This window comes from Dufourea novaeangliae, unplaced genomic scaffold, assembly GCF_001272555.1.
Source record: "Dufourea novaeangliae isolate 0120121106 unplaced genomic scaffold, ASM127255v1 scaffold96, whole genome shotgun sequence".
In the NCBI taxonomy this organism is placed as follows: domain Eukaryota; kingdom Metazoa; phylum Arthropoda; class Insecta; order Hymenoptera; family Halictidae; genus Dufourea; species Dufourea novaeangliae.
Window position 1 is genome coordinate 1,481,917 of NW_015373974.1, and position 15,693 is coordinate 1,497,609.

Genomic DNA, 15,693 nt, shown 5'->3' on the forward strand with positions numbered 1-15,693 from the left:
AAAAAAAAAAAAAAAAACGTTCACTTTTAAAGTCTCTATATAAAGGGAATTGAATTTTAGAAGAGTAGCGTACTCATGCCACCCATTTCACTTTGTTCTTTAACGAAGATCTCGAAGTACTGGTATATGATCGTGACGGCTAGTAGGATACCGGTACCGGAACCGATCGCTCCGAGAAAATCGGCCAGTACCGACAAAGCACCGATACACAATCCGCCGAACGCCGCGGCAGTCGGAATATATCTGTTTAGCTCGTGGATCAACGAGTTGTCTCTGTGCCCTCTCATCACCATTTGCTGCTCCTTCAGTTGTTTCGCGATCTGGGGAAAAAATTTCGTTCAATGCAGAAGATTGTTTAGATTTCGATTAATAAAGAATATTAACAGTGGATTACTAACATCTTTCGCTGAACTACCGGAGACCTCGATCCATGTTTTTGAGAAGAACGCGCACGACCCAAGCATGAACAGAATATACAAAAACGCGTGAACGGGATCCTGTAGGATGTGCCCGACGGATTCAGGGGGCGATAAATAGTAGCACAATCCACCAACAGGATAGGATCTGGCGGGACCACCGCCGCCAACATCGGACCACACACCCAGAAGGTTGACGATGATGTTCCCTTGGAACTTGACCGCCAACATTTGCGAGATAACGTACAGATTCGACACCAACGCGGACTGAAGGATAATCGGAATGTTACTGGTGTAGAACAGTTTGATGGGATAGCTGCTGTACTGGCCTCTGTATCTGGCAGATTTGATCGGCAAGTCAACACGGAAGCCCTGTTAAAAACAACATCGTTAGAATCGCAAAATTTAATCTTGTGGATATCGAAATTCGACTGGGTTGACAATATTACCTGGAAGTAAATGACTATGGCGAACACCAAGATGGTGGCGAGCAAGTTCATGAGATTGGGAAGGTTCTGCCTGTAGAAGGCTTCGCGCAGAGCTCGAACTTTGTCCTGCCTTGTAGCCAATAAGTGGAACAATGCGATCACAGCACCTTCGAACTCGGTACCACGTCCTGGAGTATTCATAATATAGATTGGTCAGTGTACATTCATGATTCAATGTCATAGCAAAGAACAGGGGGAAAGAAAGGAGGGGAAAAATCGTACCAGTGTTAACAGTGGCTGGAGAGAAGGCCTTCCACACAATTGTCTCGCAAATATTGGTTGCAATGAACAGAGAGATTCCGCTGCCCAATCCGTATCCCTTTTGAAGCAGTTCGTCCAATAACAGTACGATTAATCCGGCAACGAATAACTGAATGATGATTAATAAACAAACTCCGGCTCCAATTACTGTCGGGTCTCCGTACATGCCAGTCATTACGTATACAATGGCCTGACCGACTGTGATGACCATACCGAATACTGTAAACCAAAGGAAAGAGAGGGTTATTTACCTGAATCGAGAAAACGATCCAGTACACGTTAACGGATTTTTCTTACGTTTCTGTGCTCCATTAAACAGAGCTCTGTCCTTTATGGTATCACCGACTTCGATGATTTTCGCGCCGCTTAATAGCTGCATGATTAGACCAGATGTGACGATTGGTGAAATTCCCAATTCCATGAGTGTTCCCCTGTTTGACGCAAGTATCACACGTATCCAATAGAAAGGGTCGGCGCTGTCCGAAGACATAATACCGAACAGAGGAATCTGTGAAGACGAATGAACAAACGTATTTATTAGAAAGTCTGAGAGAGTAAAAAAAAAATAATACTGGTAGGTGATTGCAATATCCATTATTGAGAGGAAATCTACTTTCTTTCTGAATTCAAGAACATTGGAATGAAGTGGAAGACAGATAGTCTATTTGATCCAGAGTATGATTCAAGATCACAAACTGTTTTGTTAATTTTATTGTCTCAGTACCTAAAATTGACTATTTTCAGAGGTAACTATACACTAAGGAAATAAATCTAGTGTTTTAAACAGAAGCTTTCTTTCCAGATCCAATCTAAATAAAGTCCTTAACCATTCAGTCCAAAGATCACTTCTGGTATCTTAGAATTTCAAGAACTAGTTCAAAAGGAAGATTAATTGATAAATGAAATACTTTGCACAAGATCAGAGGATGATATTAATTTCCCACTGTCAAAACACTCTCTTTTAACTCGACCCGCATCTTTCTTTATGCATTTGTTGGCTTTACCACCTCTCCGTAATGTCACCTCTAAGAATACCACGAAGGAGCCTTACCTGACAGCATACTAAGAAGATAAACAACGTGATTGCAGTCCATAGTACCTTCTCCCGGAATTGAATCTACGAAACGGATGATGAACAATTAGAAAAGCGCATTTCTCACGGCGAAATCGCGTTACAAAGGTACGGTAAGACGGTGGCTTGGCGTCAACTTACTTTCCGTTGCGGCTTCTCGATTTCCGGGAGTATGCTGCAAAACGGTTTTATCACCTCCAGAAATTTGACTGAAAAGTGCAAAGGCCACCGATGAATATACGTTATTGTTCGTCGTCGTGAACGGAAATAACATTGGTTTCGACGATGCGTGCAATATGTGTTATGAAAAAATGGGAAACCGAGAGGTTACGGTCACGGTTAATATCGTGGCGAGACGGAATGCGACCGCGAAACATTTCGATAGTTTCTGAATGGCAACTTTGTGTACTTACAACCCATTTTGAATCCGAGATGCGAATATTCTATACGACGCTGCTCACTGATGTCTCCGAAACAACACAGCCGCGAGGACACCCGACTCAAGCTAAAACACGAGTAAACCTGGCCGCGTATGCCCGACTGGCAAATCGTAGTGAGTCGTGGCTCCCTTCGTCGACACGTATCAATATGCTATTGTCACGTGACCTGATGATGTTGGCCGGCACGAAAATGTACTTCCGTAAACCGCGACGAGATGACGCCGGCTGACAGCAGCTATGGCGACATCTGTGTAAATTGACGACCAACATCGAGCGTCTGTAATGGTACAATATTGCTATCTACTGACAAGAACGTAGTACTAATTGACTAACAGTTTAGACGTTCTAACGTAGATGGCGCTGCATACCCTTTTTTTTATAAATATTAAATTCGATAAGGAATAGTAAATACTAATCATATAATGTTACAATAATAAATATAGAATCTAACCCAATCTTAGGCCACTCCTGATAAATGATCCTGCTTTAGGAAATATAATTTCCTTTTCCAGACCTCTTCAGATGGTTCAGACTGGTTCAGACTACGTCGTCTGGTGTTTCCAGAAGCAATGGTTAATAGGAAGTGTATGGGAGTAAACAGAAAATTATTTTTTTATACGAATTTGTATGCAGCGCAGTTAGAATTTAACGTCGCCCAAAACCGATTCGGAAGCATGAGAAGGTCGATTCGCTGGGGTTCTACCTGACTAGATTTAAAGTTGACCGGTGAACTGTTTTTAACGCGCAGTCGTCGAGTTCGATGAAAATGTTCGGGGAGGATGGGAGCAAGTTTGTTGTATTTGCGCTGGTTCTGACGCTTTTCTGCGACAGGACGTCTTCAGAATGCGCGCAGCTAACACCTTGCAGTTGTATATTCCCTAACGGCCAAGGATACAATCTGACACAGCTCGGTGGCTCAAGGTTCGCAGACCTAATACTCCTAACCTCTGCCATTTTCTCAGTCGACCGTTACTTAAATACGAATATCTTATTCCAGGAATTTTACAGCGAGTGCCAATGGTCAAACTTTCTATTTTCATCCATGCTCGAATATACAGATGATAAACGGTAGCGAATGTTATAATGGAACGGGAGTCTCTGTAAGAAACAGTGCCACAGATATTACAGACTCTTATGGCCCTGTGCCATACCGTTATTAATAGCCTGTAGATATTTATGCAAATGTAGAGTTTAGTGGACTGAATTACAGAAACTGGAATTAAACAGAAAATTACTTGTCCAGTTAACCCATTTGCATCATAAGCTCATATATGCGCGCGGAATTTTCCTGGCCAATATCACCGAAGCGCAGATATGCGCGCTTTATTGAACTAAATAAAATTATGAATTCTTTGTGTACCCCATTTTTATCTTTTTTTATGCATTTTGCAACATTTCTATGTTTATACAATAAAAAAAAATTTTGGTGATATGGGTCAATTTTCCTTTTTTTCGAACGATGTAAATGGGTTGAGGGTTCCATCAGGTTCCATATAAAATCTGCAATCTAGTTATGAATGTTGATGCTTCTGGGTATAAGCTACGTTACTCTGAAACAATTATCTTGGATAGAAAATTAAAGATTTGCCAGAATTGCATCTGTTTTTGTCGGGCACCCAATAATATTATAAATGTCTATTCATTTTTCTAAAGGGGCAAGATTTATGCCCTAAAGTCTCAACAGCAACAACCGTATGAACAGGGCCATACTATTTCATATTTATTCTAAAAGCATCTAATTTATATTGTTTTCATAGTTATGTCTAGTCAATAAAAATAAAACTATTAGTCTTGGAACTGTAGAGGAAACCACTATAAACATAGAATCTGAAAGTTCCACGAAACCTGCTTTAACACTTCGTCACGGAAGTTATACAACAGTAATACGATTGCTGTGTTGTAACAGTTGTAATACACATTTGGTGTCTGATTCTATTGACAGCGATAAGGATTACGTGAGTTCAACGAAACTTTTGTGGATAAAATGTATTTCGTGGTGGTGAAACTAATTCTTTCGAATCTTGTTTCAGCATTTGCTACTGATGTCTCCTTACGCTTGCCAAAGTCAATTACGCACAAAGGGCCTTTCGACTGGCTCATTACTGGTCATCTATTTGTTTGTGTTTACTGCTCTATATTTTGTCGGCGGAGCGATAGCATTGAAATGGTTGAGAGGAGCGACTGGTCGGGAAATGATAGCGAATTACAGCTTTTGGCGGGAGCTTCCTTCACTTGTCAGAGTGAGTTTCACGAAGACCTTGTCTCCCGATGCTGCTTACCCTCGTAACACAAATGAATATTTTTCTGGTTTTCTTTTCTTTGCAGGATGGCATTGCCTTTACCTTCAGTTGCGGCCGAGGCGATAGCTACGAAAGAATATAGAAGCTCAACTTATTTAGATACAGTGTTCCATTTTATGATAGATTTTATACTATATAAATAACGAACGATGTTTATGTTTCATGTGTTGCATATGTTAGAGTTTACAGACGATTATATTGTTTAACGTTCTGCACAGTAATTCTGCTCTTACCAAGAGACGAAAGTATTTTCTACGACATATACTTCTCTTGTACTTTTGTAAAAATAACATGTGATATTTATTAATTAATTCTCGTATGTATATAGATACACGTATAAAAACAGGAAAATTACATTGAATCGATCGTGCGAGGACTCGAAACGCCTCTGATCGGAGAGTATCAGCAACGTTCACTGCATAATATTTTATTAACGCTAGCGATACAAAAGTATAAATACCTATATATACATACATATATTTTCTATACCTTTAGTTTCTCGACACGTGTACGTATGTAAAGTCTGCAAAGACGGTTTCCTCTCAATTATATACGACCGTGGAGACACGAGTGTTTTCAACGAAAGGACAACTGGTTTCACTCGTTCCCTAACCTATTAGAGTCGAATAATAAATTAGAAAACCCTGCAAAAAGAGACCTAATACGTCTCGATACCAGAACTAACGACCGTTACTCGATCGTCTCGAGTTTTTTCAAATACTGTATTATCATATTTTTCTTTCTTTCAAACATGTACATGCAAACGGAAGAGAGGTGGGAATGGAAGAAGGCAATACGCAGATCGAATCTAGAACAACTGTACCCTAAGAACACCTGCACTTTTGGGTCAAATAACACCGACACGGGTAATGAGAAATTCCTATATCTACTTCCCGAACAAATATTTTTATGCTTGATTGCATATAATTTGTTGTCACCATAGGTATCCCGAATCGTGTCAAAAGTAACAGAGATGGTTCAGAGTTCTAGGCGCCCCAAGTACCCAGGCCTTAAAAGTTCTTGATGCCCTGAACGCTCACAGAGGCTTCCCGCTCGGTCTGGATTATTATCCAGCTGCCGTTGGCGTTCAGGCTATGGATATTGATCCCCTCCATCGAGTAAGCGTTCACGATCACGGCCAAGTCTTTGACATCGTTCACTTTGTACAGAGACACGTGATCACCCAAAACGATCCCATTAGCGAACACCGCGTCGTCCAGTGAAAGAAGTAGAAGTTCGTTGCCACGAATCGTTCCTGTGCAAACAGACACATGAGGATAACCAGAAGGAAGTGCAGAGACCATTATGGAAGTCCAGTCCACTCAACCCAAACATCCATCTATGATACATTGGACGATAGACATACCAGTGATTTTATGTCCCTCGACTTGAATCAAGACAGCCTTGGTCTCAGCCTCCTGATGGCTGTCCTGCAGATCGACGCCTATCTCTTGGGCCAGCGAGGGGGCGTTGATCAGGTTCAGGCTGTCCTTTGTCTGCGCAGACAGGATACCAACGAGCACAGCAGCGTGAATGAACGCCTTATCCCTCATCCCGCTTCCGATCGTCTCGCTTTTCACAACGAAGTTCGTTTTGCCCTTCGACAGCCGGACGGCCAGTTGTCCAAGCTTCTTCGCAAGCTTGATCCACGGTGTGTTCTCCTCGTTCATTGCGTCGGTCAGCATCGGGGCGTTCATGATCCCTGTGACCGCGTATTCGGTCGACTTGCCTGCCAACGCTAGAAACTGTTGGGCTATCTCCACCGCCACTCGTTCCTGAGCCTCGGCGGTGCTGGCTCCTGAATTGCAAAATATAGGTTATGTTCATTTGGACAGACAGAACCGACCACTAGGTTCAACGTGGGCAGTTCTCCTACCTAGATGAGGAGTTGCAACGACTTTAGGATGCGCTATCAGCTTCAAGGTGACCGGATTCTTCGGTGGTTCTTCGACAAATACATCCAGAGCTGCGCCACCACAGTGGCCAGACTCCAGGGACTTCAACAACGCTTCCTCGTCCACGATACCACCTCGAGCCACGTTCACGACACGCACACCTTTCTTACATTTTGCCAAAGTGGTCGCGCTGATTAGGTCTGTAACGAATGACGTCAGGGAAATGTGTCTAACGGGAGAGAGAGTAGATGATTCTATTGGGGTGACCGAGCTTACTTCTCGTCTGAGGAATCAGAGGTGTGTGCACGGTGATGTAGTCCGCCTGAGGCCAGATTTCGTCCAATGTAAGCTTCTCCACAGCAAGATTCGTCGCGTCCTCGGCCGTCAATATTGGGTCGAACGCAATAACTCGCATTCCAAACGCTTGCATCCTTCGTGCCACCTCGCGACCAATTCTGCCCATGCCCAGAACCGCTAGCGTTTTACCAGACAGCTCGAAGCCTGAGTACAATTTTCTGTCCCATCGTCCCTCCTTCAAGGCACCAGCCGCTTGGGCCACGTTTCTTGCCAATGACGAGATCAACGCGCATGTTAGCTCGCAGGCGCTGATACTGTTCCCACCTGGGGTACTGCAAAACAATCCAGATAGATGTTTAAGACACGGTGGATTTTTAACATTCTATGTGTGATCCGTGTTATTCATAATTAACCCACGTGTCCACGCGAGGGAAAACCTTAACCTGTACAAAAGAGTTGGCAGAAGCTGTTTATATGAACAAATTCCAAGGGCAGATCCTAAACTGTACAACAAAATTGAGACATGTGGGAGGCAAAAATTTTAACACATAGTGTTACAAAATCATCATAAATCCTTGAAAAGGTATGCATTCTATTAATAGAGGCTGTTGGTCGTGTTCCAAATTATACAGCAATATTAAACATTACGAAGAAAACAAAGAACAAAAGAAAAGAAGAATTTTGTAACTCTGGGAAGGGAGGTGGGAAAAATCCAATTTTTTTCTTGTAGGGTGGGGCAAAAGCACTTTTTTCCGTCCAGGGGGGGCAAATGCTTAGGTTATATAACATGTTTTTCTATAAGTCTATAACAAGTTTGCATAAGATTTCGCATCTCACTACTTGTAGTGACATCACACTTCATGAATAACATGTAATTTGCGATATAACACGAAAAATGTTATATGACGTTTTTCTTCCTGTTCTTCGAATATGTTTAGTAACCTTGTTCATATAACGTATTATGGTATATATAGTGCAGACGCAGCTTTAGGACGAAGTGGATACCTATCGATGCAAGAGTACGCAGGAGTTTGAATAAGTAATCTTATACTGATAAGGAGTAATTAACGAGGGGAAAACTACCAAGTGTATAATACGCGGCATTAGGGGCCAAAAAAGTTCGACACGTGGGAAGGGATGATCAACTCACTTCAAAACTATAACTCCCTTCTTCGTCGCCGCTCGAAGATCAATGTTGTCCACTCCTGTTCCGGCTCGTCCAACCACGCGAAGGTTAGGGCAACTTTCGAACACCTCGCTGGTCACCTTTGTCTCGGATCGAACGATCAAGGCGTCGTGGTTCTGTAACAGGTAGATATCATAATTGACGAAGAGGTATTATTATTTGCTTCTCACTTGAATATCGGTATTAATAGTCCACTTCGACGTTGGTAGAGTTAAGGTAGCAATTAATAATTATCTCTCTTATTGGTTACTAGATCTCAATCGTGCTCGACACGGTCGGTCGCTAAAGTTTTCATTGCCCTATTCAGTACTGTAGAACACTTCGGGCGTGTTAAGAATAAGTTAGCAGAGGCAGGAAGAGTAGGTGGACGTCGTGGCTCGGTTGGCTAAGGCGCCAGCCGGCTCGAAAGATCCCAGGACACCGCGCAGGTTCGAACCCTGCGTACCCCGCCTCCGCTTTTTCCTTGTGCGTTTAATTCTCATTCCAGGTTTTTAAAAATCTGGAAGACCCTTGTAAAAAAGTTAGTCTGTCAGACATAAATAATAATAAGAGACGGGGAAACAAAATATAAAATAATCATAACTATAAGATAAGGAAAAAAATACTAAAAACCGTAAATAGGAGAAGGAAACAAAATATACGAAAAAACCCATAAGTAGGAGAAGGGAAAAGAATACAAACAAACCATAAAAATAAGAGAAGGGAAAACGAATATAAAAAAACCATAACTGAGAGAAAGGAAAAAAATGTAAAAACAAATTAAAAAAAAGGATCTCGAACAACGAAACAAAAAACTTAATTTCACAATGAATATGCGGTAGTCGAAAGTCGGATTTATACATTTACAGCACACGTGTGTGCGCTTTATCGACAGCAGGAGGAAGACGGATCGTGTCCCACGCGGGTGGGGAGGGAGGAGAGGGGAGATTCTCCAGACGGGCTGAGATAAGTACAACGACCCGGCACTGTGTTAACCGGTATTCGCGCTGGCCGACTGAACCGGCTCGAACCGGTTAGGTCGCTCGAATGCAAGCAATTAACTGATACATGACTGGAGGAGAAGAGGGGAGGGCAGCAGACCAGTTCCGAGAGTGAAATTTGCTGTCGGGGCACCTCCACTGGGGTTGTTTCGGCGTGTCTGAATTCCAACAGAACCCATAATCGTCTAGGAATTCCCCCCACCAAACCGTCCATCAGACAAACAATATTGCATCTTCTGAGTCCTTTATGAATGATATAAATAATGCAGACTGAATTCACAACAGTTGGAAATATAATGAATTTTAGATCATTGATGGGTTAATTATGTACAATTGATAAGTGTGAGTAAATCCTTCGTGGTCCTCCGAATAATTCTGCATTCCAACTGTAATTAGATTTATGAAAATTGATGTCACCGGTAAATGGAACAGAAATCTGCTTCCCTCCGGACCTTGTGGTTAGCGAGATCAATATCTAATGAAATTAGTAGGAGTTCATGCAAATTCATGTCTCCATAAATAAACTCGCAAGACACTGACAATGGTAGCTGAGATTTGTTTACAAATAGGCTGTAGTCGTTTCATGTTCTGGGTTACAAAAACGAAATTCGATCTTGGAATACTAAGTGTACGCAAAAGTGATTCAAGGTTTTGTTTCATCAATGGGACAGATTCGCCAGAAAAAAAATGGCAAAAGTTTACAGAAACAGTAATTGTTCCCTATCATTAAAGATTCTCATGAAAACACCTATACTTTAAACTAGTTAAAAAGGGTCTTCCCGTAAAAATAAATTTACATTATTATTATTATTATTCTGCCCACCTAATATTCGTGAGTTCGAAGCAACTGACCGTGTTATTTAGAAAGTACGTGAAGTCTGCTTAACGCATAACCGTCACACTACCGTGTCTTAGAAAGGGGACCTAATACACATACAGGGTGGTCCAACAGTAACGTAATTCTCTCAATGATCGATCAACCACGTTACTAAAATTCCATTTAACATTCATTCACCACTAACCTGAAGCTCTTTGATCAGCTCTTCCTTGGACAGTTTACTCTTATTCGTGACTGGGACACCATGACTGGCGAGCAGATCGCCGCACGAGGCGTCCACAGGGTCGCTGATGAGAACGCTGCTAATTCTGGCCGACATTGTTATCCTTAAAACGAAAATAAAAGAAAAAAGAAAATCAGATACATGTCCTTGAGAATGTTTACCGTCGTAAGACTAACTCTATCAGGTATTCACCGCGAGAACGAGGGATTAATTTCGTGACGCGTAACCGATCTATAAATATCACCTAGATCGTGAATTCTGTGATACCACTAACATCGACAACCAGATCGACGTTCGAAAATATTCCAAATAGGTGTCTGATTCACAAGATACTCACGAGGTCGACAAATGATTTTAAGAATTGTGTTTCTCAACGACTAACAGCCCCAGTCGTATCAGTTCCACACCGTAATTCACTGTTGGATCGTTGGAGAACGAATAGAAAAATAAGATCGTGAGATCTTGTTACGTAAATAGTCACACACGCACGCGAACAGTTCGGAAAAATCACGAAGGGATATTGGATCCACGGATCGAGAGAGATCTACACGTACCTCGTGGGAATGCTACGTCAGTCGATTGTTCGCGAGGATCCAGCTGGCACTGGGGTGATCGGGCCGATCCAACCGTAAACTGTCTTGTCCCCGTCGATGATTTATCTTCTTATAGCCGGCTCTCCCTCCCCTACTCGAACGCTGCACGTAAATCAGGCCTGGAACGTCGGAGTTTCTTATTCGACGGGCGAAATTTCAGGAAAATTCGTACGACGGTCATTTCCAAGTCGATCGATTAATCGGCCGTTCAATCGATCGTACAGCTGTCGATTGCTAAAGTGAAAAATACTTATTTACACTTTCACAAGATTTCACGATCTCGGGGATTTCTTTTGGTATCTTAAGATTCCGTTCGAGATCTCGAGATTCCGTTCGAGATCGAACGATATCGACCGGTGGACCGCCTAACCTACAAATACGACCAAATCCGATCGAAATACCATACACTACCCGAATGTAGATATTGGAATGCTACTATTTTTCAATAAATAAAATTATCATTTCTGTTGCTATTTTCCGAATGAACTACACCAGAAAAAAACGAAACGGAATAACGCAAGAGACCTATCGCGTTACACTCGGTCAGACCGCAAAATATATTTTCCATTGGCCGGGGTCATACGGGTGACGCAACTTCTGCTGGGGGTCCGATTTAGCAACGAGAATAATTATTACGTTGTTATCACGACGTTTCTCGATTCTTTTTCTTCTTTTTTCTCATGCCTCCCCTTCTCGATAACACATCGTCTACTTTGCTCGAACTTTGGAACGTCGTCCCTAATACCGATAGGTTTCGAATCCGTCTTCTGCGGCTTATCTTACCCCCAGCGGACCGAACTATCTTATATCACGTTGGAAAATAACTTTATCGTGTTGCCTACCGCGCGTTGTTTTTCCCGAAACGATATACCACGCGCAGTTGGTGACACTCTCGATCTCTCCTATTCCAACGCTGCAACTAGTGTTCAAGTATAAATAGTATGTAAACGTTGAATGTATAGTGAATTACATTGTACAATATAGTAATATACAGGGTGTCTTTTTTGAAAACTGAAAACGATGGAACATATCTTCTGAGGAACGGAATATACGAAATAAACATGTTCTTACAAAAGTTGTTGGGGGGGGGGGGGATATTGCGTGGTACAAATAATTTTGTTGTAGCAAGAGAGATTTCAAAGTCGATGAAAATAGATAATTCGTTGCAGTGAAGGAGATTTTAAAGTTGAGTTGATTTTTTAAATTAGAAATTGGGTGAAGTTAATCTTTTCAATAGGATACTATCGATCACAAGTAAAGAAGGATATACAGGGTGATAAAAAAAAGGTTCCGTAAGTTCTAAGACAGCTGGCACTCGCTAAATCATGAAAAAAGAAAATTATTAGATGGGTCGGAAGATCGATATTTTTAAAGGTCAACGAGATGTCGACGGGTACCGGCGTAAGCTGGTTAACAGACGGTGAACCGGTGACCCAGCGTTCGATAACGGGCGAGGGAAACAAGAAACTCGGGCTGATAACCGTTTCTCGGATGATTCTCGATTGGGAAAGAGGGACAACGGTGGAAAGAGGAGAAAAATAACCGGAATCACAGATGATCCGCATAGCCGCGGGTTCTCGGAATGAGAGTACTTGTACACAGTACCTCCGTAAAACACTTTGACCCCGTAATGGCGAAACCCAGTTGTTTACACTGAAAGTGGTGTAAGTCCCATTGTCCCGTGTTCGTCTTTTTGTAATATTCATTCCGTATCTATTCGTAACTGTAAGCGATCGTGTTATCGATCCTCTTTGAAATTCGTGTTGAAAACGATTGCTTGAACATATTGGGTCCGAAAATGATGTTACACAGGGTACTTTTTGGATCTGTGTCGATCATAGAGGAAGAATTTAATCCTGGAAACCACAGTCATCGGTGACCCGGCCAAATTGTGGATCTCCTAGATCAAATACTCAGAAAATCGTTTGTCGGAATTAATTTGTCTCCCTACTAGTTCGGATAATAGACCTCCACCGTGTTCGTAGATATTTCTGACGCGGTGTGTACCGACCAAATCCCAACGATCACTGTAAAACAGCACATTTCCAATGCTATTAATATTAACAAATCGAATATTAATATAACGTTTAATGACGCGGCGTTTGAGTGGTCGTGAATGGACTCCACGATCCAACCGCCCTCCGCGTTGATAAATACGTATCGGCTCGTTATTTAATTTAATTCACCGGAACGTGTGTCTCTGTGTGCACGCCAGCCTCGTGCAACGTCAACGGGAACAACTTCTCGCGCTTTGTTGGCCGTGTTATCAATTCGCTGTCAACTACTATCTCGGCCCGTTTGCCGGACCGACGACGAGGCTCGGGTATCCCCCGGCAAATTAATTGGCTGACGAAAACGGTACAAAATATTACGGAGCGATAACGCGTCCGCGGCGTCGAACCGCTTGCCGTGCGTCAGGGGTCGAACAGGTTGCGTGCATCAAGGAGTTGAAACGGTTGCCGTGCGTCAGGGCCGAAAGGGTTGCCGTGCGTCAGGGGCCGTGAGTACTGTATAACTGCTCCCGGTATTGGAGGTTAGGAATACGGTAACAATGTCTTATTTCACGTGAAATCATATTTGTTCGTTCTGGTTAACCTTTGAGCACCTATGGCTGGGTATGGCCGATATGGGGACTTGGAGATCAGTGCAGGAATATGACAGAAGTATGTGATTTTACCTGTAATCATAATTTTCGTTTTGGTTAATCTCTCGAGTACCTATGACTGAGTCATTGGCGATCCATCCATTTTAGTTAGGTCGTTTCGTGTGTCAGAAAGGCATTTCAATTGGTGGCATAAATAAATATTTGGGAGAATCGATGCTGAACAGGCGACCTTCGTAAATTAACGCGCCGAAATTAGCATCTAAATCACAGAAAATGTCGGCCAGTGGAGAGTACAAATTGCTGCACACCAGGGAACTAACACGCCTTGCAAGACTCATAACGGTCGTTTGCGGAGGATTGGGCATTTGCGTCGATGGAGTATCCCCAATTGTGAACGGCCATTGGGATCGACATCGATTTCTGGCAAAACGGTGCCGATCGTAGCGGAAAGAGGACGGGGAACGATATTCTCGTTAAAGTGCAGCTGTGTTCCGCGGGGAGGGCAACGGTAACAAAGCGATTCCCGCGGACGATGTTGTTCCGCGAGTATCGGGATTGCCGTTTGATCCACGCGCCTGTTAAACGCTCCAATCAGGGGCAACGTTGCGTGCACCGTCCGGGGCGAACGTTGCAGGTATTACCCTCACTCGTTTCCGGTTAATTCCGTGAGCCAGTTTGAACTCGCGATCAGTTATGAAATTTATATTTTTCGAAAACCCAGTACTGGCAACTCTCGTATAACGCGATGGCTAGATTCATAAAAATGACTATTTTATTGGAATTAATATTATACGAAACTGAGAACTAGGATGTCCTATAGATACAGAACGTAGGGTTAGGTTCCGAAAAATTACCGTTTTTTAGGAATTCGTGTTATACGAATCCGAGAACTAATATGTACAATAGAAACAAAAAGTAGGGTTAGGTTGAGAAAAATTTAGATTTTCTGCGAAACCAATAATGAATTAATCCAAAGAGAAATCATTTGCTAGGTTCCAATAAACTAACCTGTAATTATTTTGACATGAGTTCTAGCCAAATAAGATGATGTATTATTAAACTAATGATTTTTAAACTATTTTATATAAATCTGCTGTGTCAGAGTGAAATCGTATTATACGAGGGTGGGCCTGTACTCCAATAAATAATTTAAAAATTCAAATTTTTTTTTACATTTCCAGATCTTCAGAAGATTTTGACAGAATTGTGGCTACTTAAGGACTATAGGTTACCGTAAAAGTTCACGAAAATGCGGATGCATTTGAACGAAGACAAGGTCATTTTATCTAACAAATGTCCGCGATACTCTTCGATACCGCTCTTGTATGTGATCCGTTGTCGGAGCGAGATTTCCCGTATCACTGAATACGAGCCTCGCAATAAATACTTCCGGTACCATGTCACCGTGGAGTAATGCGACGCCGTTTGCGCTCTGGAACAATAGGGGGAGGGGTTAGAACGTATTACCTTCGCGATCCTTCTTTTCCAGCTAACGCCAGCACCAGTATCATCCAAAAAAGGGGTAGTTCCGTGGCGAAGTTATTTGTACCGGTGCCAAATGTCCGCACAGAGCGATATTAATGGGAGTCCCTTGTCATCGGGGACTCAACACCCGAGAATTACCGTCTAGATTCTCGCCAAATTGCATAAACAGCCAGAGAAGTCTTCAGAGCTTGTATTCTGCGGTACAAATCTGGGTCTATATACACGGTGTCTCATATAAGAACGTCATCTATACTGGTGATAAAATGGCATGCAAGAATGTTCAATGGAATAATCACTTAGGAACAGTTTTAGAGGTCTATAGTTTTCAATATGGCCGCCATGTTGGTAGTTCACAGTGCCACCGCTGGACAAGTGACGCCTCCTCAAGAACATCCAATTCAATTTCATGTAATATTATGACGATAGTTTTTAAGTTAGGCACAGAAACAAAGTGCACTCATTAAGAATCTCCAATTCAGTACCAGGCAATGTCATGACAATTGTCTTCAAAACTATTCACAGAAAGAAACTGAAAGGCCCCAATGATGCCCAAAAACACAGTGGAACTGATTTCTCTGTCACCAATTCATCGTTTTCACTGACTGAACTACGTT

General features: G+C 42.3%; 3 protein-coding genes across 5 annotated transcripts; 1 reads left to right on the forward strand and 2 right to left on the reverse strand.

Annotated features, from left to right (window-relative positions):
* Positions 1–24: 24 nt before the first annotated feature.
* LOC107186997 (protein transport protein Sec61 subunit alpha) lies at positions 25–2,674 on the reverse strand. Its single transcript, XM_015574985.1, has 8 exons — positions 2,651–2,674; positions 2,379–2,446; positions 2,217–2,282; positions 1,463–1,673; positions 1,127–1,384; positions 866–1,032; positions 399–788; positions 25–320 (listed from the first exon to the last, which is right to left on the reverse strand). The coding sequence occupies exons 1-8, from the start codon at positions 2,655–2,657 to the stop codon at positions 57–59; spliced, it is 1,431 nt and encodes a 476-aa protein (XP_015430471.1). The 5' UTR covers positions 2,658–2,674; the 3' UTR covers positions 25–56.
* A 587-nt stretch (positions 2,675–3,261) lies between these two features.
* Positions 3,262–5,386, forward strand: LOC107186980. The gene is made up of 5 exons (XM_015574960.1): positions 3,262–3,598; positions 3,675–3,777; positions 4,435–4,632; positions 4,708–4,917; positions 5,003–5,386. Exons 1-5 carry the CDS (start codon positions 3,438–3,440, stop codon positions 5,057–5,059), a joined length of 729 nt encoding a protein of 242 aa, XP_015430446.1. The 5' UTR covers positions 3,262–3,437; the 3' UTR covers positions 5,060–5,386.
* A 330-nt stretch (positions 5,387–5,716) lies between these two features.
* Positions 5,717–11,884, reverse strand: LOC107186978 (hydroxypyruvate reductase). Of its 3 annotated transcripts, XM_015574957.1 has the most exons (8): positions 11,626–11,884; positions 10,951–11,108; positions 10,358–10,499; positions 8,320–8,471; positions 7,149–7,501; positions 6,854–7,072; positions 6,344–6,775; positions 5,717–6,232 (listed from the first exon to the last, which is right to left on the reverse strand). In XM_015574957.1, the coding sequence occupies exons 3-8, from the start codon at positions 10,490–10,492 to the stop codon at positions 5,988–5,990; spliced, it is 1,536 nt and encodes a 511-aa protein (XP_015430443.1). In that variant the 5' UTR covers positions 10,493–10,499; positions 10,951–11,108; positions 11,626–11,884; the 3' UTR covers positions 5,717–5,987. The 3 variants fall into 3 exon arrangements, with proteins under 3 accessions (XP_015430443.1, XP_015430444.1, XP_015430445.1); XM_015574958.1 differs by lacking the exon at positions 11,626–11,884 and having other exon boundaries at positions 10,951–11,208; XM_015574959.1 differs by lacking the exons at positions 10,951–11,108; positions 11,626–11,884 and adding an exon at positions 10,734–10,795.
* Positions 11,885–15,693: the final 3,809 nt, after the last annotated feature.